We start from the raw sequence: 27,874 nt of genomic DNA on the forward strand, positions 1-27,874 counted from the left end.
GGAACAGGAACAATTTATATAAAGCTACAAATTATAAAACATATGTAAACCATTTGTATGGATTTATTAATAGATATTTTAAAACTGAAACAAACTGAATTTTGGCAATATTAAGTTTAAAAATATACAATTGTTTAAGACATGGAGAATAGAGTCTTTATTCTCGATGATTCAAGAGGAAAACGTGAACAAAGTTTCTATCATTTCCACAAGTGTATTAAGGAAAGAACCGTTCGTCGACTTGAGTATGAAAAAAAGAAAAGAGCTCTGGGCCCTATAAAGTTTTTTTAAAAACCATTTGTCTCTCTTTGACTTTCTCAGTCGCCGTTTCGTTTTATCTCTGGCGCATTTATTATTCGCCTTATGTCCGTAGCTTTCGGAGGTCAATAAGGAAGTGCTAACGTCTATGATTTCTTTCAATACTATTGAAATTTCTATTATATAGACTATGGAGACTATATACTACATTTTTTTATTGTATCTATTTAATTAATACAATCAAATGTTTATTATATCGACATAATTCTTGATGGTAAAAAATGTACCGACAGTTTGATAAATAAAATTTTTTTATAGAATTTCCAGTTGCTTACTTTTAAAAACTAAACGATGATTTGTTAGTTCTTTCAATATCTCCATACTTTACACTTTTAGTTATTAATAACTCTTATATTTGAGAATGGCAAGAGCTATTGGACTTAAAATAACAAAATTTTAGTCTTCGCCGAAAAACTGAAGTTTGTTTACGAAGGTCTTGATCCTACACACAAATTCTGTTATTATTTTATTTAAGTATAATAGAATTTTATAAATAAATTCACGTTAGTGATTTATCTTTTTCAATCCGGGCCATACGTTTTTTGTATAACCGATCGTGCGTACGTTTCATTTCTAATATTTCCTTCATTTCTTCTTTATCATCTTCCTGAAAGTGAAATAAATTTATCATTCAAGATAAAAAATTTCAATTTAAAAAAAAAATAATTACGGATTGATGTAATCGAAGAACTAAAGCTCGTCGTCCGTCAGACATTGGCTGAGAATAATCCATAAGTTTTTTCAATCTCTCAGCAGGACTGACCCCTCGTTCAACCACGAGAACAATTCTCGCCCACTAGAAAAAGATTTTTTTTTCACTCTGAATATCATTAGAAAAAAAATTAACGTTTTTATCCCCGAAATTTTAGTATTTAAGTGTCCCGTTTTCCCCCTCTGTGGTATTTTTATAACAAAGAACCAAAATATTATGAGGAAATTTATTTGAAGTCGCGTAATGGGAACAAATGCCATAGAATTTAAATATAAAAAAAATTAACCAAAAAGATCCGCGACTTTTCATCGCGAGCTAACAATAACAAGATGACAAAATGCACTTAGAGAATTGAGTCATCATCGTCATCATCATCAACATCAACCTTATAAAATTACCGTGTCCATCAAGTGAATTTAGTTTAGCGAATACTTCAGCGTGCCAACATGTGATAAGTTTTTTAAAATCTGTCCTACATTACATTACTGAAGTTTACGTAAACTAAGTGAGTTCTACTTTCACACAATGAACATAAAGAAAAAAGTTTATTGTTATTACAATGGAAAGTTATATTTTTATCGGCGCATGCGGTAGATGTTTATATTTAATCATGAACTTGCAATATAAATATATTGTTATTTATAAATTTTAAAATCCGCGGTTGATTTTTTATGTCAATTACCTGTCGCTGCCACTCGTTGCGGGTCTCAGCTATTTTTTGATACGTATTTCCCATCATAGCGATCAACATATTTACTAATAATATTGCCACGATCGCCATGTAGACTACAAAGAGACACTGGAATTTATTTATTTTTTTATTATAAAAAATTACTGATAAATTTTATATTTTTTTACCTTCGCTTCGAGTTCATAAGCAGTGCGCTCAAATGTACTGTAGTAATCACCGAAATTTGATAAACTTATTAAAAACATCGCCATTATACTTTCCATTGGTGAGGGCATCGGATTACTTACGGTGTCATCTACACCCTCGGGTGTTTGTGGATCATCGAATGATAAATATATTATATAATAAGCTGTAATTATTTATTTTTTAATTAATTGTGGAGTAAAATGACCACTGGAAATTTTTTTATCTGGTCCATTTTACCCCATAAGAAATATTTTTGTTAAATTTACAAAATTATTTTTAAATTAATAGTCAAATAAAATGGCCACTAGAAATTACTTTATCTAGTCCATTTTGCCCCACAAAAATTTTTTTGTAAAGTTTATAAAATTATTTAAATTAATAATGGGGTAAAATGACCATCCAAAATTTTTTTTCCGGTCCATTTTACCTCATAAAAAATACTGACATAAAATTTACAAAATTATTTTTAAATTAATAATGGGGTAAAATGACTACGCATAATTTTTTTTCCGGTTCATTTTACCCCATAAGAAATATTTTTGTTAAATTTACAAAATTATTTTTAAATTAATAGTCAAGTAAAATGGCCACTAGAAATTACTTTATCTAGTCCATTTTGCCCCACAAAAATTTTTTTGTAAAGTTTATAAAATTATTTAAATTAATAATGGGGTAAAATGACCATCCAAAATTTTTTTTCCGGTCCATTTTACCTCATAAAAAATACTGACATAAAATTTACAAAATTATTTTTAAATTAATAATGGGGTAAAATGACTACGCATAATTTTTTTTCCGGTTCATTTTACCCCATAAGAAATATTTTTGTTAAATTTACAAAATTATTTTTAAATTAATAGTCAAGTAAAATGGCCACTAGAAATTACTTTATCTAGTCCATTTTGCCCCACAAAAATTTTTTTGTAAAGTTTATAAAATTATTTAAATTAATAATGGGGTAAAATGACCATCCAAAATTTTTTTTCCGGTCCATTTTACCTCATAAAAAATACTGACATAAAATTTACAAAATTATTTTTAAATTAATAATGGGGTAAAATGACTACGCATAATTTTTTTTCCGGTTCATTTTACCCCATAAGAAATATTTTTGTTAAATTTACAAAATTATTTTTAAATTAATAGTCAAGTAAAATGGCCACTAGAAATTACTTTATTTAGTCCATTTTGCCCCACAAAAATTTTTTTGTAAAGTTTATAAAATTATTTAAATTAATAATGGGGTAAAATGACCATCCAAAATTTTTTTTCCGGTCCATTTTACCTCATAAAAAATACTGACATAAAATTTACAAAATTATTTTTAAATTAATAATGGGGTAAAATGACTACGCATAATTTTTTTTCCGGTTCATTTTACCCCATAAGAAATATTTTTGTTAAATTTACAAAATTATTTTTAAATTAATAGTCAAGTAAAATGGCCACTAGAAATTACTTTATTTAGTCCATTTTGCCCCACAAAAATTTTTTTGTAAAGTTTATAAAATTATTTAAATTAATAATGGGGTAAAATGACCATCCAAAATTTTTTTTCCGGTCCATTTTACCTCATAAAAAATACTGACATAAAATTTACAAAATTATTTTTAAATTAATAATGGGGTAAAATGACTACGCATAATTTTTTTTCCGGTTCATTTTACCCCATAAGAAATATTTTTGTTAAATTTACAAAATTATTTTTAAATTAATAGTCAAGTAAAATGGCCACTAGAAATTACTTTATTTAGTCCATTTTGCCCCACAAAAATTTTTTTGTAAAGTTTATAAAATTATTTAAATTAATAATGGGGTAAAATGACCATCCAAAATTTTTTTTCCGGTCCATTTTACCTCATAAAAAATACTGACATAAAATTTACAAAATTATTTTTAAATTAATAATGGGGTAAAATGACTACGCATAATTTTTTTTCCGGTTCATTTTACCCCATAAGAAATATTTTTGTTAAATTTACAAAATTATTTTTAAATTAATAGTCAAGTAAAATGGCCACTAGAAATTACTTTATTTAGTCCATTTTGCCCCACAAAAATTTTTTTGTAAAGTTTATAAAATTATTTAAATTAATAATGGGGTAAAATGACCATCCAAAATTTTTTTTCCGGTCCATTTTACCTCATAAAAAATACTGACATAAAATTTACAAAATTATTTTTAAATTAATAATGGGGTAAAATGACTACGCATAATTTTTTTTCCGGTTCATTTTACCCCATAAGAAATATTTTTGTTAAATTTACAAAATTATTTTTAAATTAATAGTCAAGTAAAATGGCCACTAGAAATTACTTTATTTAGTCCATTTTGCCCCACAAAAATTTTTTTGTAAAGTTTATAAAATTATTTAAATTAATAATGGGGTAAAATGACCATCCAAAATTTTTTTTCCGGTCCATTTTACCTCATAAAAAATACTGACATAAAATTTACAAAATTATTTTTAAATTAATAATGGGGTAAAATGACTACGCATAATTTTTTTTCCGGTTCATTTTACCCCATAAGAAATATTTTTGTTAAATTTACAAAATTATTTTTAAATTAATAGTCAAGTAAAATGGCCACTAGAAATTACTTTATTTAGTCCATTTTGCCCCACAAAAATTTTTTTGTAAAGTTTATAAAATTATTTAAATTAATAATGGGGTAAAATGACCATCCAAAATTTTTTTTCCGGTCCATTTTACCTCATAAAAAATACTGACATAAAATTTACAAAATTATTTTTAAATTAATAATGGGGTAAAATGACTACGCATAATTTTTTTTCCGGTTCATTTTACCCCATAAGAAATATTTTTGTTAAATTTACAAAATTATTTTTAAATTAATAGTCAAATAAAATGGCCACTAGAAATTACTTTATCTAGTCCATTTTGCCCCACAAAAATTTTTTTGTAAAGTTTATAAAATTATTTAAATTAATAATGGGGTAAAATGACCATCCAAAATTTTTTTTCCGGTCCATTTTACCTCATAAAAAATACTGACATAAAATTTACAAAATTATTTTTAAATTAATAATGGGGTAAAATGACTACGCATAATTTTTTTTCCGGTTCATTTTACCCCATAAGAAATATTTTTGTTAAATTTACAAAATTATTTTTAAATTAATAGTCAAGTAAAATGGCCACTAGAAATTACTTTATCTAGTCCATTTTGCCCCACAAAAATTTTTTTGTAAAGTTTATAAAATTATTTAAATTAATAATGGGGTAAAATGACCATCCAAAATTTTTTTTCCGGTCCATTTTACCTCATAAAAAATACTGACATAAAATTTACAAAATTATTTTTAAATTAATAATGGGGTAAAATGACTACGCATAATTTTTTTTCCGGTTCATTTTACCCCATAAGAAATATTTTTGTTAAATTTACAAAATTATTTTTAAATTAATAGTCAAGTAAAATGGCCACTAGAAATTACTTTATTTAGTCCATTTTGCCCCACAAAAATTTTTTTGTAAAGTTTATAAAATTATTTAAATTAATAATGGGGTAAAATGACCATCCAAAATTTTTTTTCCGGTCCATTTTACCTCATAAAAAATACTGACATAAAATTTACAAAATTATTTTTAAATTAATAATGGGGTAAAATGACTACGCATAATTTTTTTTCCGGTTCATTTTACCCCATAAGAAATATTTTTGTTAAATTTACAAAATTATTTTTAAATTAATAGTCAAGTAAAATGGCCACTAGAAATTACTTTATTTAGTCCATTTTGCCCCACAAAAATTTTTTTGTAAAGTTTATAAAATTATTTAAATTAATAATGGGGTAAAATGACCATCCAAAATTTTTTTTCCGGTCCATTTTACCTCATAAAAAATACTGACATAAAATTTACAAAATTATTTTTAAATTAATAATGGGGTAAAATGACTACGCATAATTTTTTTTCCGGTTCATTTTACCCCATAAGAAATATTTTTGTTAAATTTACAAAATTATTTTTAAATTAATAGTCAAGTAAAATGGCCACTAGAAATTACTTTATTTAGTCCATTTTGCCCCACAAAAATTTTTTTGTAAAGTTTATAAAATTATTTAAATTAATAATGGGGTAAAATGACCATCCAAAATTTTTTTTCCGGTCCATTTTACCTCATAAAAAATACTGACATAAAATTTACAAAATTATTTTTAAATTAATAATGGGGTAAAATGACTACGCATAATTTTTTTTCCGGTTCATTTTACCCCATAAGAAATATTTTTGTTAAATTTACAAAATTATTTTTAAATTAATAGTCAAATAAAATGGCCACTAGAAATTACTTTATCTAGTCCATTTTGCCCCACAAAAATTTTTTTGTAAAGTTTATAAAATTATTTAAATTAATAATGGGGTAAAATGACCATCCAAAATTTTTTTTCCGGTCCATTTTACCTCATAAAAAATACTGACATAAAATTTACAAAATTATTTTTAAATTAATAATGGGGTAAAATGACTACGCATAATTTTTTTTCCGGTTCATTTTACCCCATAAGAAATATTTTTGTTAAATTTACAAAATTATTTTTAAATTAATAGTCAAGTAAAATGGCCACTAGAAATTACTTTATCTAGTCCATTTTGCCCCACAAAAATTTTTTTGTAAAGTTTATAAAATTATTTAAATTAATAATGGGGTAAAATGACCATCCAAAATTTTTTTTCCGGTCCATTTTACCTCATAAAAAATACTGACATAAAATTTACAAAATTATTTTTAAATTAATAATGGGGTAAAATGACTACGCATAATTTTTTTTCCGGTTCATTTTACCCCATAAGAAATATTTTTGTTAAATTTACAAAATTATTTTTAAATTAATAGTCAAGTAAAATGGCCACTAGAAATTACTTTATTTAGTCCATTTTGCCCCACAAAAATTTTTTTGTAAAGTTTATAAAATTATTTAAATTAATAATGGGGTAAAATGACCATCCAAAATTTTTTTTCCGGTCCATTTTACCTCATAAAAAATACTGACATAAAATTTACAAAATTATTTTTAAATTAATAATGGGGTAAAATGACTACGCATAATTTTTTTTCCGGTTCATTTTACCCCATAAGAAATATTTTTGTTAAATTTACAAAATTATTTTTAAATTAATAGTCAAATAAAATGGCCACTAGAAATTACTTTATCTAGTCCATTTTGCCCCACAAAAATTTTTTTGTAAAGTTTATAAAATTATTTAAATTAATAATGGGGTAAAATGACCATCCAAAATTTTTTTTCCGGTCCATTTTACCTCATAAAAAATACTGACATAAAATTTACAAAATTATTTTTAAATTAATAATGGGGTAAAATGACTACGCATAATTTTTTTTCCGGTTCATTTTACCCCATAAGAAATATTTTTGTTAAATTTACAAAATTATTTTTAAATTAATAGTCAAGTAAAATGGCCACTAGAAATTACTTTATCTAGTCCATTTTGCCCCACAAAAATTTTTTTGTAAAGTTTATAAAATTATTTAAATTAATAATGGGGTAAAATGACCATCCAAAATTTTTTTTCCGGTCCATTTTACCTCATAAAAAATACTGACATAAAATTTACAAAATTATTTTTAAATTAATAATGGGGTAAAATGACTACGCATAATTTTTTTTCCGGTTCATTTTACCCCATAAGAAATATTTTTGTTAAATTTACAAAATTATTTTTAAATTAATAGTCAAGTAAAATGGCCACTAGAAATTACTTTATTTAGTCCATTTTGCCCCACAAAAATTTTTTTGTAAAGTTTATAAAATTATTTAAATTAATAATGGGGTAAAATGACCATCCAAAATTTTTTTTCCGGTCCATTTTACCTCATAAAAAATACTGACATAAAATTTACAAAATTATTTTTAAATTAATAATGGGGTAAAATGACTACGCATAATTTTTTTTCCGGTTCATTTTACCCCATAAGAAATATTTTTGTTAAATTTACAAAATTATTTTTAAATTAATAGTCAAATAAAATGGCCACTAGAAATTACTTTATCTAGTCCATTTTGCCCCACAAAAATTTTTTTGTAAAGTTTATAAAATTATTTAAATTAATAATGGGGTAAAATGACCATCCAAAATTTTTTTTCCGGTCCATTTTACCTCATAAAAAATACTGACATAAAATTTACAAAATTATTTTTAAATTAATAATGGGGTAAAATGACTACGCATAATTTTTTTTCCGGTTCATTTTACCCCATAAGAAATATTTTTGTTAAATTTACAAAATTATTTTTAAATTAATAGTCAAGTAAAATGGCCACTAGAAATTACTTTATCTAGTCCATTTTGCCCCACAAAAATTTTTTTGTAAAGTTTATAAAATTATTTAAATTAATAATGGGGTAAAATGACCATCCAAAATTTTTTTTCCGGTCCATTTTACCTCATAAAAAATACTGACATAAAATTTACAAAATTATTTTTAAATTAATAATGGGGTAAAATGACTACGCATAATTTTTTTTCCGGTTCATTTTACCCCATAAGAAATATTTTTGTTAAATTTACAAAATTATTTTTAAATTAATAGTCAAGTAAAATGGCCACTAGAAATTACTTTATTTAGTCCATTTTGCCCCACAAAAATTTTTTTGTAAAGTTTATAAAATTATTTAAATTAATAATGGGGTAAAATGACCATCCAAAATTTTTTTTCCGGTCCATTTTACCTCATAAAAAATACTGACATAAAATTTACAAAATTATTTTTAAATTAATAATGGGGTAAAATGACTACGCATAATTTTTTTTCCGGTTCATTTTACCCCATAAGAAATATTTTTGTTAAATTTACAAAATTATTTTTAAATTAATAGTCAAGTAAAATGGCCACTAGAAATTACTTTATTTAGTCCATTTTGCCCCACAAAAATTTTTTTGTAAAGTTTATAAAATTATTTAAATTAATAATGGGGTAAAATGACCATCCAAAATTTTTTTTCCGGTCCATTTTACCTCATAAAAAATACTGACATAAAATTTACAAAATTATTTTTAAATTAATAATGGGGTAAAATGACTACGCATAATTTTTTTTCCGGTTCATTTTACCCCATAAGAAATATTTTTGTTAAATTTACAAAATTATTTTTAAATTAATAGTCAAGTAAAATGGCCACTAGAAATTACTTTATTTAGTCCATTTTGCCCCACAAAAATTTTTTTGTAAAGTTTATAAAATTATTTAAATTAATAATGGGGTAAAATGACCATCCAAAATTTTTTTTCCGGTCCATTTTACCTCATAAAAAATACTGACATAAAATTTACAAAATTATTTTTAAATTAATAATGGGGTAAAATGACTACGCATAATTTTTTTTCCGGTTCATTTTACCCCATAAGAAATATTTTTGTTAAATTTACAAAATTATTTTTAAATTAATAGTCAAGTAAAATGGCCACTAGAAATTACTTTATTTAGTCCATTTTGCCCCACAAAAATTTTTTTGTAAAGTTTATAAAATTATTTAAATTAATAATGGGGTAAAATGACCATCCAAAATTTTTTTTCCGGTCCATTTTACCTCATAAAAAATACTGACATAAAATTTACAAAATTATTTTTAAATTAATAATGGGGTAAAATGACTACGCATAATTTTTTTTCCGGTTCATTTTACCCCATAAGAAATATTTTTGTTAAATTTACAAAATTATTTTTAAATTAATAGTCAAGTAAAATGGCCACTAGAAATTACTTTATTTAGTCCATTTTGCCCCACAAAAATTTTTTTGTAAAGTTTATAAAATTATTTAAATTAATAATGGGGTAAAATGACCATCCAAAATTTTTTTTCCGGTCCATTTTACCTCATAAAAAATACTGACATAAAATTTACAAAATTATTTTTAAATTAATAATGGGGTAAAATGACTACGCATAATTTTTTTTCCGGTTCATTTTACCCCATAAGAAATATTTTTGTTAAATTTACAAAATTATTTTTAAATTAATAGTCAAGTAAAATGGCCACTAGAAATTACTTTATTTAGTCCATTTTGCCCCACAAAAATTTTTTTGTAAAGTTTATAAAATTATTTAAATTAATAATGGGGTAAAATGACCATCCAAAATTTTTTTTCCGGTCCATTTTACCTCATAAAAAATACTGACATAAAATTTACAAAATTATTTTTAAATTAATAATGGGGTAAAATGACTACGCATAATTTTTTTTCCGGTTCATTTTACCCCATAAGAAATATTTTTGTTAAATTTACAAAATTATTTTTAAATTAATAGTCAAGTAAAATGGCCACTAGAAATTACTTTATTTAGTCCATTTTGCCCCACAAAAATTTTTTTGTAAAGTTTATAAAATTATTTAAATTAATAATGGGGTAAAATGACCATCCAAAATTTTTTTTCCGGTCCATTTTACCTCATAAAAAATACTGACATAAAATTTACAAAATTATTTTTAAATTAATAATGGGGTAAAATGACTACGCATAATTTTTTTTCCGGTTCATTTTACCCCATAAGAAATATTTTTGTTAAATTTACAAAATTATTTTTAAATTAATAGTCAAATAAAATGGCCACTAGAAATTACTTTATCTAGTCCATTTTGCCCCACAAAAATTTTTTTGTAAAGTTTATAAAATTATTTAAATTAATAATGGGGTAAAATGACCATCCAAAATTTTTTTTCCGGTCCATTTTACCTCATAAAAAATACTGACATAAAATTTACAAAATTATTTTTAAATTAATAATGGGGTAAAATGACTACGCATAATTTTTTTTCCGGTTCATTTTACCCCATAAGAAATATTTTTGTTAAATTTACAAAATTATTTTTAAATTAATAGTCAAGTAAAATGGCCACTAGAAATTACTTTATCTAGTCCATTTTGCCCCACAAAAATTTTTTTGTAAAGTTTATAAAATTATTTAAATTAATAATGGGGTAAAATGACCATCCAAAATTTTTTTTCCGGTCCATTTTACCTCATAAAAAATACTGACATAAAATTTACAAAATTATTTTTAAATTAATAATGGGGTAAAATGACTACGCATAATTTTTTTTCCGGTTCATTTTACCCCATAAGAAATATTTTTGTTAAATTTACAAAATTATTTTTAAATTAATAGTCAAGTAAAATGGCCACTAGAAATTACTTTATTTAGTCCATTTTGCCCCACAAAAATTTTTTTGTAAAGTTTATAAAATTATTTAAATTAATAATGGGGTAAAATGACCATCCAAAATTTTTTTTCCGGTCCATTTTACCTCATAAAAAATACTGACATAAAATTTACAAAATTATTTTTAAATTAATAATGGGGTAAAATGACTACGCATAATTTTTTTTCCGGTTCATTTTACCCCATAAGAAATATTTTTGTTAAATTTACAAAATTATTTTTAAATTAATAGTCAAATAAAATGGCCACTAGAAATTACTTTATCTAGTCCATTTTGCCCCACAAAAATTTTTTTGTAAAGTTTATAAAATTATTTAAATTAATAATGGGGTAAAATGACCATCCAAAATTTTTTTTCCGGTCCATTTTACCTCATAAAAAATACTGACATAAAATTTACAAAATTATTTTTAAATTAATAATGGGGTAAAATGACTACGCATAATTTTTTTTCCGGTTCATTTTACCCCATAAGAAATATTTTTGTTAAATTTACAAAATTATTTTTAAATTAATAGTCAAGTAAAATGGCCACTAGAAATTACTTTATCTAGTCCATTTTGCCCCACAAAAATTTTTTTGTAAAGTTTATAAAATTATTTAAATTAATAATGGGGTAAAATGACCATCCAAAATTTTTTTTCCGGTCCATTTTACCTCATAAAAAATACTGACATAAAATTTACAAAATTATTTTTAAATTAATAATGGGGTAAAATGACTACGCATAATTTTTTTTCCGGTTCATTTTACCCCATAAGAAATATTTTTGTTAAATTTACAAAATTATTTTTAAATTAATAGTCAAGTAAAATGGCCACTAGAAATTACTTTATTTAGTCCATTTTGCCCCACAAAAATTTTTTTGTAAAGTTTATAAAATTATTTAAATTAATAATGGGGTAAAATGACCATCCAAAATTTTTTTTCCGGTCCATTTTACCTCATAAAAAATACTGACATAAAATTTACAAAATTATTTTTAAATTAATAATGGGGTAAAATGACTACGCATAATTTTTTTTCCGGTTCATTTTACCCCATAAGAAATATTTTTGTTAAATTTACAAAATTATTTTTAAATTAATAGTCAAGTAAAATGGCCACTAGAAATTACTTTATTTAGTCCATTTTGCCCCACAAAAATTTTTTTGTAAAGTTTATAAAATTATTTAAATTAATAATGGGGTAAAATGACCATCCAAAATTTTTTTTCCGGTCCATTTTACCTCATAAAAAATACTGACATAAAATTTACAAAATTATTTTTAAATTAATAATGGGGTAAAATGACTACGCATAATTTTTTTTCCGGTTCATTTTACCCCATAAGAAATATTTTTGTTAAATTTACAAAATTATTTTTAAATTAATAGTCAAGTAAAATGGCCACTAGAAATTACTTTATTTAGTCCATTTTGCCCCACAAAAATTTTTTTGTAAAGTTTATAAAATTATTTAAATTAATAATGGGGTAAAATGACCATCCAAAATTTTTTTTCCGGTCCATTTTACCTCATAAAAAATACTGACATAAAATTTACAAAATTATTTTTAAATTAATAATGGGGTAAAATGACTACGCATAATTTTTTTTCCGGTTCATTTTACCCCATAAGAAATATTTTTGTTAAATTTACAAAATTATTTTTAAATTAATAGTCAAGTAAAATGGCCACTAGAAATTACTTTATTTAGTCCATTTTGCACCACAAAAATTTTTTTGTAAAGTTTATAAAATTATTTAAATTAATAATGGGGTAAAATGACCATCCAAAATTTTTTTTCCGGTCCATTTTACCTCATAAAAAATACTGACATAAAATTTACAAAATTATTTTTAAATTAATAATGGGGTAAAATGACTACGCATAATTTTTTTTCCGGTTCATTTTACCCCATAAGAAATATTTTTGTTAAATTTACAAAATTATTTTTAAATTAATAGTCAAATAAAATGGCCACTAGAAATTACTTTATCTAGTCCATTTTGCCCCACAAAAATTTTTTTGTAAAGTTTATAAAATTATTTAAATTAATAATGGGGTAAAATGACCATCCAAAATTTTTTTTCCGGTCCATTTTACCTCATAAAAAATACTGACATAAAATTTACAAAATTATTTTTAAATTAATAATGGGGTAAAATGACTACGCATAATTTTTTTTCCGGTTCATTTTACCCCATAAGAAATATTTTTGTTAAATTTACAAAATTATTTTTAAATTAATAGTCAAGTAAAATGGCCACTAGAAATTACTTTATCTAGTCCATTTTGCCCCACAAAAATTTTTTTGTAAAGTTTATAAAATTATTTAAATTAATAATGGGGTAAAATGACCATCCAAAATTTTTTTTCCGGTCCATTTTACCTCATAAAAAATACTGACATAAAATTTACAAAATTATTTTTAAATTAATAATGGGGTAAAATGACTACGCATAATTTTTTTTCCGGTTCATTTTACCCCATAAGAAATATTTTTGTTAAATTTACAAAATTATTTTTAAATTAATAGTCAAGTAAAATGGCCACTAGAAATTACTTTATTTAGTCCATTTTGCCCCACAAAAATTTTTTTGTAAAGTTTATAAAATTATTTAAATTAATAATGGGGTAAAATGACCATCCAAAATTTTTTTTCCGGTCCATTTTACCTCATAAAAAATACTGACATAAAATTTACAAAATTATTTTTAAATTAATAATGGGGTAAAATGACTACGCATAATTTTTTTTCCGGTTCATTTTACCCCATAAGAAATATTTTTGTTAAATTTACAAAATTATTTTTAAATTAATAGTCAAGTAAAATGGCCACTAGAAATTACTTTATCTAGTCCATTTTGCCCCACAAAAATTTTTTTGTAAAGTTTATAAAATTATTTAAATTAATAATGGGGTAAAATGACCATCCAAAATTTTTTTTCCGGTCCATTTTACCTCATAAAAAATACTGACATAAAATTTACAAAATTATTTTTAAATTAATAATGGGGTAAAATGACTACGCATAATTTTTTTTCCGGTTCATTTTACCCCATAAGAAATATTTTTGTTAAATTTACAAAATTATTTTTAAATTAATAGTCAAGTAAAATGGCCACTAGAAATTACTTTATTTAGTCCATTTTGCCCCACAAAAATTTTTTTGTAAAGTTTATAAAATTATTTAAATTAATAATGGGGTAAAATGACCATCCAAAATTTTTTTTCCGGTCCATTTTACCTCATAAAAAATACTGACATAAAATTTACAAAATTATTTTTAAATTAATAATGGGGTAAAATGACTACGCATAATTTTTTTTCCGGTTCATTTTACCCCATAAGAAATATTTTTGTTAAATTTACAAAATTATTTTTAAATTAATAGTCAAGTAAAATGGCCACTAGAAATTACTTTATCTAGTCCATTTTGCCCCACAAAAATTTTTTTGTAAAGTTTATAAAATTATTTAAATTAATAATGGGGTAAAATGACCATCCAAAATTTTTTTTCCGGTCCATTTTACCTCATAAAAAATACTGACATAAAATTTACAAAATTATTTTTAAATTAATAATGGGGTAAAATGACTACGCATAATTTTTTTTCCGGTTCATTTTACCCCATAAGAAATATTTTTGTTAAATTTACAAAATTATTTTTAAATTAATAGTCAAGTAAAATGGCCACTAGAAATTACTTTATCTAGTCCATTTTGCCCCACAAAAATTTTTTTGTAAAGTTTATAAAATTATTTAAATTAATAATGGGGTAAAATGACCATCCAAAATTTTTTTTCCGGTCCATTTTACCTCATAAAAAATACTGACATAAAATTTACAAAATTATTTTTAAATTAATAATGGGGTAAAATGACTACGCATAATTTTTTTTCCGGTTCATTTTACCCCATAAGAAATATTTTTGTTAAATTTACAAAATTATTTTTAAATTAATAGTCAAGTAAAATGGCCACTAGAAATTACTTTATTTAGTCCATTTTGCCCCACAAAAATTTTTTTGTAAAGTTTATAAAATTATTTAAATTAATAATGGGGTAAAATGACCATCCAAAATTTTTTTTCCGGTCCATTTTACCTCATAAAAAATACTGACATAAAATTTACAAAATTATTTTTAAATTAATAATGGGGTAAAATGACTACGCATAATTTTTTTTCCGGTTCATTTTACCCCATAAGAAATATTTTTGTTAAATTTACAAAATTATTTTTAAATTAATAGTCAAGTAAAATGGCCACTAGAAATTACTTTATTTAGTCCATTTTGCCCCACAAAAATTTTTTTGTAAAGTTTATAAAATTATTTAAATTAATAATGGGGTAAAATGACCATCCAAAATTTTTTTTCCGGTCCATTTTACCTCATAAAAAATACTGACATAAAATTTACAAAATTATTTTTAAATTAATAATGGGGTAAAATGACTACGCATAATTTTTTTTCCGGTTCATTTTACCCCATAAGAAATATTTTTGTTAAATTTACAAAATTATTTTTAAATTAATAGTCAAATAAAATGGCCACTAGAAATTACTTTATCTAGTCCATTTTGCCCCACAAAAATTTTTTTGTAAAGTTTATAAAATTATTTAAATTAATAATGGGGTAAAATGACCATCCAAAATTTTTTTTCCGGTCCATTTTACCTCATAAAAAATACTGACATAAAATTTACAAAATTATTTTTAAATTAATAATGGGGTAAAATGACTACGCATAATTTTTTTTCCGGTTCATTTTACCCCATAAGAAATATTTTTGTTAAATTTACAAAATTATTTTTAAATTAATAGTCAAGTAAAATGGCCACTAGAAATTACTTTATCTAGTCCATTTTGCCCCACAAAAATTTTTTTGTAAAGTTTATAAAATTATTTAAATTAATAATGGGGTAAAATGACCATCCAAAATTTTTTTTCCGGTCCATTTTACCTCATAAAAAATACTGACATAAAATTTACAAAATTATTTTTAAATTAATAATGGGGTAAAATGACTACGCATAATTTTTTTTCCGGTTCATTTTACCCCATAAGAAATATTTTTGTTAAATTTACAAAATTATTTTTAAATTAATAGTCAAGTAAAATGGCCACTAGAAATTACTTTATCTAGTCCATTTTGCCCCACAAAAATTTTTTTGTAAAGTTTATAAAATTATTTAAATTAATAATGGGGTAAAATGACCATCCAAAATTTTTTTTCCGGTCCATTTTACCTCATAAAAAATACTGACATAAAATTTACAAAATTATTTTTAAATTAATAATGGGGTAAAATGACTACGCATAATTTTTTTTCCGGTTCATTTTACCCCATAAGAAATATTTTTGTTAAATTTACAAAATTATTTTTAAATTAATAGTCAAGTAAAATGGCCACTAGAAATTACTTTATTTAGTCCATTTTGCCCCACAAAAATTTTTTTGTAAAGTTTATAAAATTATTTAAATTAATAATGGGGTAAAATGACCATCCAAAATTTTTTTTCCGGTCCATTTTACCTCATAAAAAATACTGACATAAAATTTACAAAATTATTTTTAAATTAATAATGGGGTAAAATGACTACGCATAATTTTTTTTCCGGTTCATTTTACCCCATAAGAAATATTTTTGTTAAATTTACAAAATTATTTTTAAATTAATAGTCAAGTAAAATGGCCACTAGAAATTACTTTATTTAGTCCATTTTGCCCCACAAAAATTTTTTTGTAAAGTTTATAAAATTATTTAAATTAATAATGGGGTAAAATGACCATCCAAAATTTTTTTTCCGGTCCATTTTACCTCATAAAAAATACTGACATAAAATTTACAAAATTATTTTTAAATTAATAATGGGGTAAAATGACTACGCATAATTTTTTTTCCGGTTCATTTTACCCCATAAGAAATATTTTTGTTAAATTTACAAAATTATTTTTAAATTAATAGTCAAGTAAAATGGCCACTAGAAATTACTTTATCTAGTCCATTTTGCCCCACAAAAATTTTTTTGTAAAGTTTATAAAATTATTTAAATTAATAATGGGGTAAAATGACCATCCAAAATTTTTTTTCCGGTCCATTTTACCTCATAAAAAATACTGACATAAAATTTACAAAATTATTTTTAAATTAATAATGGGGTAAAATGACTACGCATAATTTTTTTTCCGGTTCATTTTACCCCATAAGAAATATTTTTGTTAAATTTACAAAATTATTTTTAAATTAATAGTCAAGTAAAATGGCCACTAGAAATTACTTTATTTAGTCCATTTTGCCCCACAAAAATTTTTTTGTAAAGTTTATAAAATTATTTAAATTAATAATGGGGTAAAATGACCATCCAAAATTTTTTTTCCGGTCCATTTTACCTCATAAAAAATACTGACATAAAATTTACAAAATTATTTTTAAATTAATAATGGGGTAAAATGACTACGCATAATTTTTTTTCCGGTTCATTTTACCCCATAAGAAATATTTTTGTTAAATTTACAAAATTATTTTTAAATTAATAGTCAAGTAAAATGGCCACTAGAAATTACTTTATCTAGTCCATTTTGCCCCACAAAAATTTTTTTGTAAAGTTTATAAAATTATTTAAATTAATAATGGGGTAAAATGACCATCCAAAATTTTTTTTCCGGTCCATTTTACCTCATAAAAAATACTGACATAAAATTTACAAAATTATTTTTAAATTAATAATGGGGTAAAATGACTACGCATAATTTTTTTTCCGGTTCATTTTACCCCATAAGAAATATTTTTGTTAAATTTACAAAATTATTTTTAAATTAATAGTCAAGTAAAATGGCCACTAGAAATTACTTTATTTAGTCCATTTTGCCCCACAAAAATTTTTTTGTAAAGTTTATAAAATTATTTAAATTAATAATGGGGTAAAATGACCATCCAAAATTTTTTTTCCGGTCCATTTTACCTCATAAAAAATACTGACATAAAATTTACAAAATTATTTTTAAATTAATAATGGGGTAAAATGACTACGCATAATTTTTTTTCCGGTTCATTTTACCCCATAAGAAATATTTTTGTTAAATTTACAAAATTATTTTTAAATTAATAGTCAAGTAAAATGGCCACTAGAAATTACTTTATCTAGTCCATTTTACCCTACAAAAATTTTTTTGTAAAATTTATAAAATTATTTTCAAATCAATAATAGGGTAAAATGACCAGCTTAAATTTTTTTTTCGGTCCATTTTACCCCATAAAAATTAATTTTGTAAAATTTATAAAATAAAAATTTTTTAAAAATGATCTAAGATATGGCGGGAAATAAATTAAGTATTTAAAAAATAAATAATTTGTTTAGTAAATTGCGCGCATGTTAATTCTTTTTACATGACATTACATAGAAGCTGATTCGTATTGACAGTACGCGATTATTACTAATCATTAATTATATATAATTATATATATTGATATTTAAATACTTGTGTACTTTTGTTGACATTTATTTATGCCACTAAATAATTTAATGAATTAAAATTTTAAATATTTATGACTATATACACATACATAAATTACTTAAGTGTAAATAAAAAAATGTCAACGCAAAATTAAAAAAAAAAATTAACCAATTATTAATATTAATGACAACAATAAACAGCAACTTGCACAATATAGAATAAAATGATAAAGATCATCTGCCACATTCCTTATAATTTGTATATACTTCTAACCTTGGCACAGTAGAAAAAAAACTTACGTTATATTCCGCAATCGAATATTATAAATCGTATCATACTTTTGCGTTATTGTCATTCTAATATACATATATATACTAATAATAATAATAGCAAACATAAATATAAGCATGTCAATGTTAATCATAGAGACTTAGATCATAATTGTCATGACAATGACTGAAGACTGATCAATAATTACCTCATAAATTATACTACTTTATGACATATATATACATAATATACAATGATATCATTTATTCGAGATTGTAGATAAACAAAACACGTGTAAAATATATTCTCCAAAACCGTTATATTGTGTGCTAAGATCCAGTGAACCTTGATCTTTATGGTTTCTCTACATATTTATTATTCACGGTACTAAATCAATATATGTATAGTTTATATTTATATAAGAACCATGATCTAACTCAACACCGCCTTTGGTAGTTTAAAAAGGATTTAACGGTTTGACGTCCAATGTCGCGCTAATGTGGAACCTTTTAGTCTTGCTCTCTACTCAACAATTCCACCCTCGGGCGCAGTAATAAATATGTTGGTTTAAAATATCTTGACCTAAATATCAAATGATATGCAGTCACCATCACCGATATTTATAAATATACTAATGCAGGGTTTTATGAGAATTTATGTTGTCTATCGCGGTAATAACCAGCAATTGTACGTACGAACTAAAGATTTCTATGAATTAGAATATTAAATAATATGAGGACGGCTGTTTTATACGCGGGATAAATTAGTCGGTCAATAGATCAAGTTTAAGTTGTGCTCTGGTTTCCCGCTTTATTTTCCGGGTTATTTATATATTATATAGCGTGCACTTATGGTATCAGGGTGTAAAAACCTTGAGAAAATCCCATTACGAAGACTAGATAGATTGAGACGAAACGTAACAGGTCTCCCATTATCATGCGGTAAATCATCACGACGAATGGCCCGACTGTTTTGAATCCTCGGCAAAAGAAGAGGAAGTACGGAGCCGTTGTCAGCATCACTGCTACAGCGAGAATGTCTTCGACTTTGTCTTCGCACGCGAGACGGAGGAATGGAAATGACAGGAGGATGCAGCAGGAAAAGAGAAACATTACGCGCGATGGTGCGGTCATCTGTAATTTATTTATTTGTTAAGGGGGATAGCCACTGTGAAATTTAAAAAAAAAATTTTTTTTTTTTTTATTAAATCAAAGTGTGTATGTTCAAAAATATGTATCTAGAGTTTTATATGAAAATTCCGAATATTTTTAAAGTTATAGTCATTTTTGTGACGGCGCGTCAACTGACTGTTGCATTGACTAAAAACTTTAAACGCATTTTTCTCGAAACTACTTTTTTTGAACTGGTGGCATCTGTAATTTGCATAAATATCAACCGATTCGCAACTTTTTTGTTTGCCGTATTCGTCTATTCAGTAGCTAAAGTTGCACGTAGGGGATTTTGAAAATTTTGATTTTTAAGATTTTTTAGAGCTGTTTGAATCTAAAAAAATGAGAAAAAATAACAAAAAAATTTTTAATATGTCACCATTTTTTTTCAAATCCAAATTTTCAAAATCTCCTATGTGCAACGATAACCACATGCATACAGATTACAACGCCGTTTGGTTTTTTTGTTTCTGATAATCCGTTTTTGAGTTAGAGATGACACCGTGGTGGGAGAAATTTTTTTGTTGCTCCACAAAAATGCTTATAACTTTGTAACAACATGATATTTTTAAATGAAAATTTAGGAGAATTATCTTCAATGTATACTTTAGAAAACAAAAAAACCCGATCCCCAAATTTCTTTATTATTCCAGTCAAAAAAATTCCCGAAAATCACCTATTTTTTCGATCCTCACAGTGGCTAACCCCTTAATTAGAGTGATAGCTCTGATTAAAAACTCCGATCGGAGTTTTTAGTAGGGGAATTAAAGTAGAATGTAATTTACTTACGAGGTTTTCAATAAACATATTGAGACCTAGAAATCGCGCCTCGCGTAAAGCTGCCGCGATATACAAAATAGCGCCAAATTCCATGAAAACTTCGGCAGTCAAACGAATTTTAGCGGTTGAACTTTCTAAGTGCATTAGTCTGCATTCTTCAGTTAAATCTTCCCACCTTAATTTAAATTTTTAAAAATAAATTTAAAAAAAATCAAGATTTTTTATTTTTCCTATTAGTCCATAAATAAATTAATACCAATTTTCAGTAAAACCCCAGCCAGGTAAAGTTGGCAATAAATCGAGCAACGATTCCGTCACAGCACTTTTGTCATCAAATTCTTTTAATTTGCCAATTTTATTGTCATCCGTATTATTGTGGAGGGAAAAAAAATCTGTTGGATTTTCTTTTGAAGTATTAAAAGTCCCGCTCAAAATTGCGCTGGCATTTGAAGACATTTGGGTCAGAAAATTTTCTAATTCTGTAGACGTTAAATTGACGTTTGCAAAGTTAGACGTCAAAGAAGTTGCCAAAACGTCTATTAATTGCGACAATTGAGAAGAATCTTGAGTAGTTGCATCGGTCGTAACTGATGTGTCGATGTAAGAAATTGTTGACTTGGTGGAATTTTGAGCTGATGACGAAGATGAAGGACCTGGACGCAGCGTGAAACTTATTAATGACAAGACGAAGTAGAAGCAGAATAAAAAAAATTGACGGTAAAATCGTGATTTTATGAATGTATTCCATTTAGCATTTAATAAGTCGACTAATACGCCGTCCATTAGTTCTAAATGCTCGTCTTTGTCGCCAAACACCACGAGATTTAGCGCTGAGTTATTATTTATCGTTCCGGTATTTACGTCTATCGTGTCAACTTGTCCGAGTGGGTATGCTGCGCATGTTATGCTGCCTATTTGCCAATATATTTCACGTTCTATATTCATTATATGAAAAAACATTTCGATTCTCGCTAATTTTGCCGATAATGTTAATGGTGTTAATTGCTGATTATTGCGTATCGGCAGAGAGGCGCCTACTTCGTATGCCATGTCAAAGGTTGCCTGAAAATTATATTATTAAGATGTTAATTTATTTATAGATAAGGATTTTATTCAATTATTGCGGTGATTCATTTATTTGATAATAATTAATTACGTAAGTGGACTCTTACTTTTTGCGAGAGAACTATTGGATTTGAGAAAAAAAATATAGAGATGTTTTTTGTAGAGAATTGAATTTCCTACAAAATTAGAACTTATAAATTTTTCGATAAAACCAGCGGTTTTAAAGTTACGAGCTTTTAAAAGTGTATATATAGTTAGGATTCAAAAATCCTGCTCCAAATTAATTATAGTAGGTTTTATGGCTATAACTTTTGAAATATTGATTTTTCCGGGAAACTTACACTGAGAAAAAAATTCTCTTTGGACAAGTAAATTGGTTTTGTTGAATTCTATTAAACTAAAATTTATTTGGGACAACTAAATTTTATTACGTCAATATAATCTATTTTATCGTTTTTAACAAATGATTTAATAGACTTTATTTGGTTGACATTAATATTTCTCTCTCTAAGATAATAAAATCATTTGGTAAAGTTAAGAAAATATTTATTTAAGGGACAACTTAACTATTGTGTAGTGCCAACAAATCAAAATATTTAAAGCAAAATATTATTATATTAACTCTAATGAATACTAACTTAAACTCAAAAATATATATTCATTTAGAATAAATATATATATTTGTTCGAGGTTAATAAATATATATTTGAACCTAATGATTATTGATTTAAAAGTTATGGTATTAGGCAGCAGCAGCTGGAGTAGTTCGGTGCTCGCCACTAGATCGCGCCCACCATTTGTGGTGTCCCTGGTAAGAAACTCATTCAGAGTTTATATATTCCGAGCTTGAAGCATTTATGGGACGAGATATCCGCTGAAAATTTTTGATAATGATGTAGAGGTATATTGTATTACACTATGACATTAATGTTTAATATTAATATTTTTCTTGAACAATTTTTGTCACAGTTGAATAAATATTCTGTTATTTCAAAATAATATTCAATTATTATTAATAACTCGTTCTCTATAATGATCTCTTATACATTTCATTATGACTTCTTTATAAACTCTACAGGTAATCAATTTGATTTTATGCTTGCTACTAAATGCGTATAAATCTTTACCAAATATTTTATAGTTTCTAATAATTTGTTTTGTTGGTGGATTACAAAAGATTTAGTTAAAACAAGCAAATATATGATTGGCAATTGGCAATCAAATCATTTTCTTGTCATAACTAAAATTTAGTTGTCAGGAGAAAATTTTTTTCTCAGTGTATAAGACCCTCTTTTGTAAAGAATAAAATTTCCTACAAAATTAGTTCTTATAAATTTTTCGATAAAACCAACGGTTTGAAAGTTACGAGCTTTTAAAGATGTATAATATAGTTAGGATTCAAAAATCCTACTCCAATTTAATTACTGTAGGTTTTATGGCTATAACTTTTGAAATATTGATTTTTCCGGAAAACTTACAAGAACCTTTTTTGTAAAGAATAAAATTTCCTACAAAATTTGTTCTTACAAATTTTTCGATAAAACCAGCGGGTCAAAAGTTACGGGCTTTTAAAGATGTATACATAGTTGGGATTCAAAAATTATGCTCCAATTTAATTATAGTAGGTTTTATGGCTATAACTTTTGAAATATTGATTTTTCCGGAAAACTTACAAGACCCTTTTTTGTAAAGAATAAAATTTCCTACAAAATTTGTTCTTATAAATTTTTCAATAAAACCAGCGGTTTAAAAGTTACGAGCTTTTAAAGATGTATATATAGTTAGGATTCAAAAATCCTGCTCCAATTTAATTACTGTAGGTTTTATAGCTATAACTTTTGAAATATTGATTTTTCCGGAAAACTTACAAGACCCTTTTTTGTAAAGAATAAAATTTCCTACAAAATTTGTTCTTATAAATTTTTTGATAGAGTCATCGGCTTAAAAGTTGTGTGGAATCGAAACAAGTTTCATAATAAATAAAACTCACAAGTTTTTGGTAAATAACAAGCATATGAAGCACAGTATTGCCATTAGTGTCTTGTTTGTCAGGATCAGCACCTCTGGCAAGCATCAAACGATAGCACTCTTCTTGACCTAAGCATGCAGCAAAACTCAGCGGATATTCACCCCAGTAGACGTATCTATTAAACGCAATGAGTATAATTCAACCATATACACTGCGCATATTTAACGATAGTTTTACATTAGCAATGCGACTGGTCATGTGGTTAAATAATCATGTAATGCAACACAACACACAACCCACTCTCGGAAAGTGATTCATAACATAAATAATTATTTTTTATATTCCTGATAATAAATTATTAGTCATACCCATCGTAATTTGTTTCCACAGCAACAGAAACCCATTCATGATCCAGACTATCAGTCCGTGATGCTTTTTGGTCTTCAGGGCACATGAAATTGCCGAAACAACGTTCGTGTACATCCGCCCCACTGTCCAACAAGTATTTTACCATCGCTGGATCTTCATTTACTATCGCGATGTGTAAAACATTCTCACCTTTAAATTTGATTAACAATAAGCTCCACATACCCTCTGCTATATTTAATGCGCAATAAAAACTAATTGTTGATATAAATATGAGTAATGTATAATAATAATAACCATAATACTCATCGCTGATGTAAATATCGTTAATGAGCTTTGGATAAAAACGTAATAATCGTTTAGCAAGATCAGCATGAAGCGCCGTTGCATTCAACATACATAAATGTAATATTGTTTCACCAACAGCACCACGTTCACTTAAATTCCAACATACTTCTCTATATTTACTTTTATCTAATTGTAAACAATAAACCCATTAAATTCATCATTTTTTTAAATACTCTATTGTTTTATAGATAAATTTTTTAACGCTGTATATATATATTAGGGTGTTTCAAAAAAAAAAAAACAATTTTTTATTTTTTTTATGGTATCCAAAAATTGAAAGTATAACAAAAAATAAAAATTTTGGTACTATTTCGAACTCTTAATAATGATATTAAGGTTTGCCTCAATCCATTTTTATATTTTCCATTTAAATAACACGGGAAAAAAATTTTTTTTTTTTAGAATTTTCCAGCCCATAAACCAATCAACGGATTTTTATGCACAAAAAATTTTTTTGTAGGAAATTGAACGCTCTACAAAAAAAGTCTCTTATCATTTTTTGATAAATCTCATTGTTCAAAAGTTATTTAAGCTTCAAGTTAAATTTATAGTAAATTTTGAGATTTTTTTACTTTTCCGGCGAAACTATCAGTCTTATCAAAAAATATCATAGGAACTATTTTGTAGATAATTTTATTCCTTACAAATTATTACGAATAAAGTTTTTCGAAATTCTGCGTTGTTTTCAAGTTCTTTCCATTTCAATGTCAAGCTCTCAAAAAAATAGATTTTTGATTAATTTTAAGAGCTTGACATTGAAATGACAATAAATTGAAAACAATGCGGAATTTCGAAAAATTTTATCTGTAATAATTTGTAAGGAATGAAATTATCTACAAAAAGTTCTTGTGATATTTTTTGATAAGACTGATAGTTTCGCCGGAAAAGTGAAAAGATCTCAAAATTTACTATAAATTTGACTTGAAGCTCAAATAACTTTTGAACAGTGGGATTTATCAAAAAATTATAAGAGACTTTTTTTGTAGAGCGTTCAATTCCCTACACAAAGTTTGATTGCACATAAAAATCCGTTGATTGGTTTATGAGCTGGAAAATTCTAAAAAAAAAAAATTTTTTTCCCGAGTTATTTAAATGGAAAATAGAGAAATGGATTGAGGCAAACCTTAATATTATTATTAAGAGCTCGAATTGGCGCCAAAATTTTTATTTTCAGGTATACTTTCAATTTTTCAATACCAAAAAAAAATTTGTTTTTTCTGAAACACCCTAATATATATATATATTTTTTAAATTCAATTTTCAAAAATATTTTGGAAATCATTAAAATAAAAAATTTTTTACAGACGATTTTTATTTGAACTTGCTGCGCGTTTATTTAAAATTTTTCAGCTGGAAAATTTTCGCGCCAAAAGGTAAAATTTAAATTAAAAAAGTTAAAATTCTTCTTATAAATTTTCAAAATACTGTTTAATAAATTTGAATTTATAATATATTTTGCGTAATAAATTACCAATTTTACTGCCATCGACGATACTATCGTCAATTTCTTTAGTTACGTCATACTCTGACGGATTTTCCATAGCTTTCAATACAGGCAACTAAAAATAAATACTTGTGTAATTTTAAATTCTATTAAACTGACAAATAAAAAAAATAAATGAATCACATAATTATAAAATGAAATTAATTACCAATTTATGTCGCGGGCGTTCTTTATTTCTTAGTAAAACAAGTTTAGCAATAGGTATCCAAGCACCTTTGCCTTTATTGTAAAGAAAGGGTTCAACTTTAGTTCTTATCGCATGATCTAATTCTGCATATTGTTTCGTTTGTGTTGCCCTTTTCATCATATCAACTAACAAACCTCCACCTATTGCATTAAAAAAATTTTTTATAAACTATTTCCAGAAAGAGATTGTACTTCAATCATTCCCACTACCATGAGAAGTACGATCACTTGATTGGACAATTTTAACCTCCAAGTGCAATTTATCTACGAAATATGAAAACACATTTTTTTTAAAGCGAATTATAAAAAAAAAATATTTCAAAAAATTGCACTTATAATTTCTCCAATTTTCTACATGTGCATATTTTTATTTTATTTTTTTTTTTAATTGAATCGCTGCAAAATAATCCAAAAACTGTTAATTGTCGGCACGGAAAAAAATTAATCGTGAATGCAACATGATGCAGTCTTGGTAAATAAACATGATGAAATCATGTTGCATTCACATGATTTGTCATGTTTCGGTTACATGATAATCATGTTTCGGTTACATGATAATCATGTTGCAGTAACATGAGAAAATCATGTGGCATTCACATGATTTGTCATGTTTCGGCTACATGACAATATGTGGCAGCAACATGATTTTCATGTAGCCGAAACATGACAAATCATGTGAATGCCACATGATTTTCTCATGTTACCACAACATGATTATCATGTAGCCGAAACATGACAAATCATGTTAATGCAACATGATTTCATCATGTTTATTTACCAAGACTGCATCATGTTGCATTCACGATTAATTTTTTTCCGTGGGCTAACTTTAGAATCTTTAAATTAAAAATTTTTCTCTTTCAAAATCCGTAAGAAAAAATTATTTCATAGTATTGAGGTCAGAAAATGCAAGCAAGGGCTTGGGAAATGTTACCAATAAATAAAACTGAAAAATATCGGAAGTGTCTGTTATTTTTTTACCATTAAAAATGTAATGAATGTTAAATGATTGCGTCACGAGACGGTCAATTATTTGTACGGCTAAAATTAATTCGTGCACTTGTTAATGTTAAGGTACTTGACGTATAAAAATTAGCAGATGACTCATTTTAATGTGTGTAATACCCACATATACAATGTAATTGTACATATACCCGAACAAATATTTGTTATGTAAATAATCCAATTGTCATTTAAACTGGCGTTTTAAGCTTTTTATTTCAACATTTTATTAAAACTTGTAAAATTAATGCTAATAAATATTATACTTAATGACGATTACGTAATGTTTTAGTTTTGCCGATTAGATAATTTTGAAAATAATAATAAACTTCGCGCTGAATTGTAGGAGTGGTAATTCAGTGTTACATTACTTGCAAGTATTTATTTATTTTAAATAAATTTGAGTAATCAATTAATTAGTCAGTAATTACTGTCACGTTAAGAAGACGTAATTATTTACTGGGGTGTAATTATGGCTGTATGATAAAAAATTATTCAATTATTTTTGCTTACCTTTAAGGTCAACTAATTTGTAAAGTAAAATTGACGAGGTGTCGGTCTGTTTTTTTACCCCACTCGTAACATTACTCTCAGTATTTCCCATTATTTGTTTATTTAATTATTCAAATATTATAAATTATTTATTTGTTCGTTTAAA

General features: G+C 25.3%; 1 protein-coding gene across 1 annotated transcript; it reads right to left on the reverse strand.

The window, feature by feature from the left end:
- Positions 1 to 32: 32 nt before the first annotated feature.
- On the reverse strand, positions 33 to 27,864 carry LOC130674888 (transient receptor potential cation channel subfamily V member 5). Its single transcript, XM_057480336.1, has 13 exons — positions 27,730 to 27,864; positions 26,177 to 26,355; positions 25,996 to 26,083; positions 24,474 to 24,650; positions 24,179 to 24,368; positions 23,832 to 23,985; positions 21,033 to 21,838; positions 20,786 to 20,951; positions 19,699 to 19,960; positions 1,889 to 2,070; positions 1,713 to 1,829; positions 989 to 1,114; positions 33 to 925 (listed from the first exon to the last, which is right to left on the reverse strand). The coding sequence occupies exons 1-13, from the start codon at positions 27,818 to 27,820 to the stop codon at positions 818 to 820; spliced, it is 2,646 nt and encodes an 881-aa protein (XP_057336319.1). The 5' UTR covers positions 27,821 to 27,864; the 3' UTR covers positions 33 to 817.
- Between the last annotated feature and the right edge of the window lie 10 nt (positions 27,865 to 27,874).

Source organism: Microplitis mediator, chromosome 9 (genome assembly GCF_029852145.1).
Source record: "Microplitis mediator isolate UGA2020A chromosome 9, iyMicMedi2.1, whole genome shotgun sequence".
Classification (NCBI taxonomy): domain Eukaryota; kingdom Metazoa; phylum Arthropoda; class Insecta; order Hymenoptera; family Braconidae; genus Microplitis; species Microplitis mediator.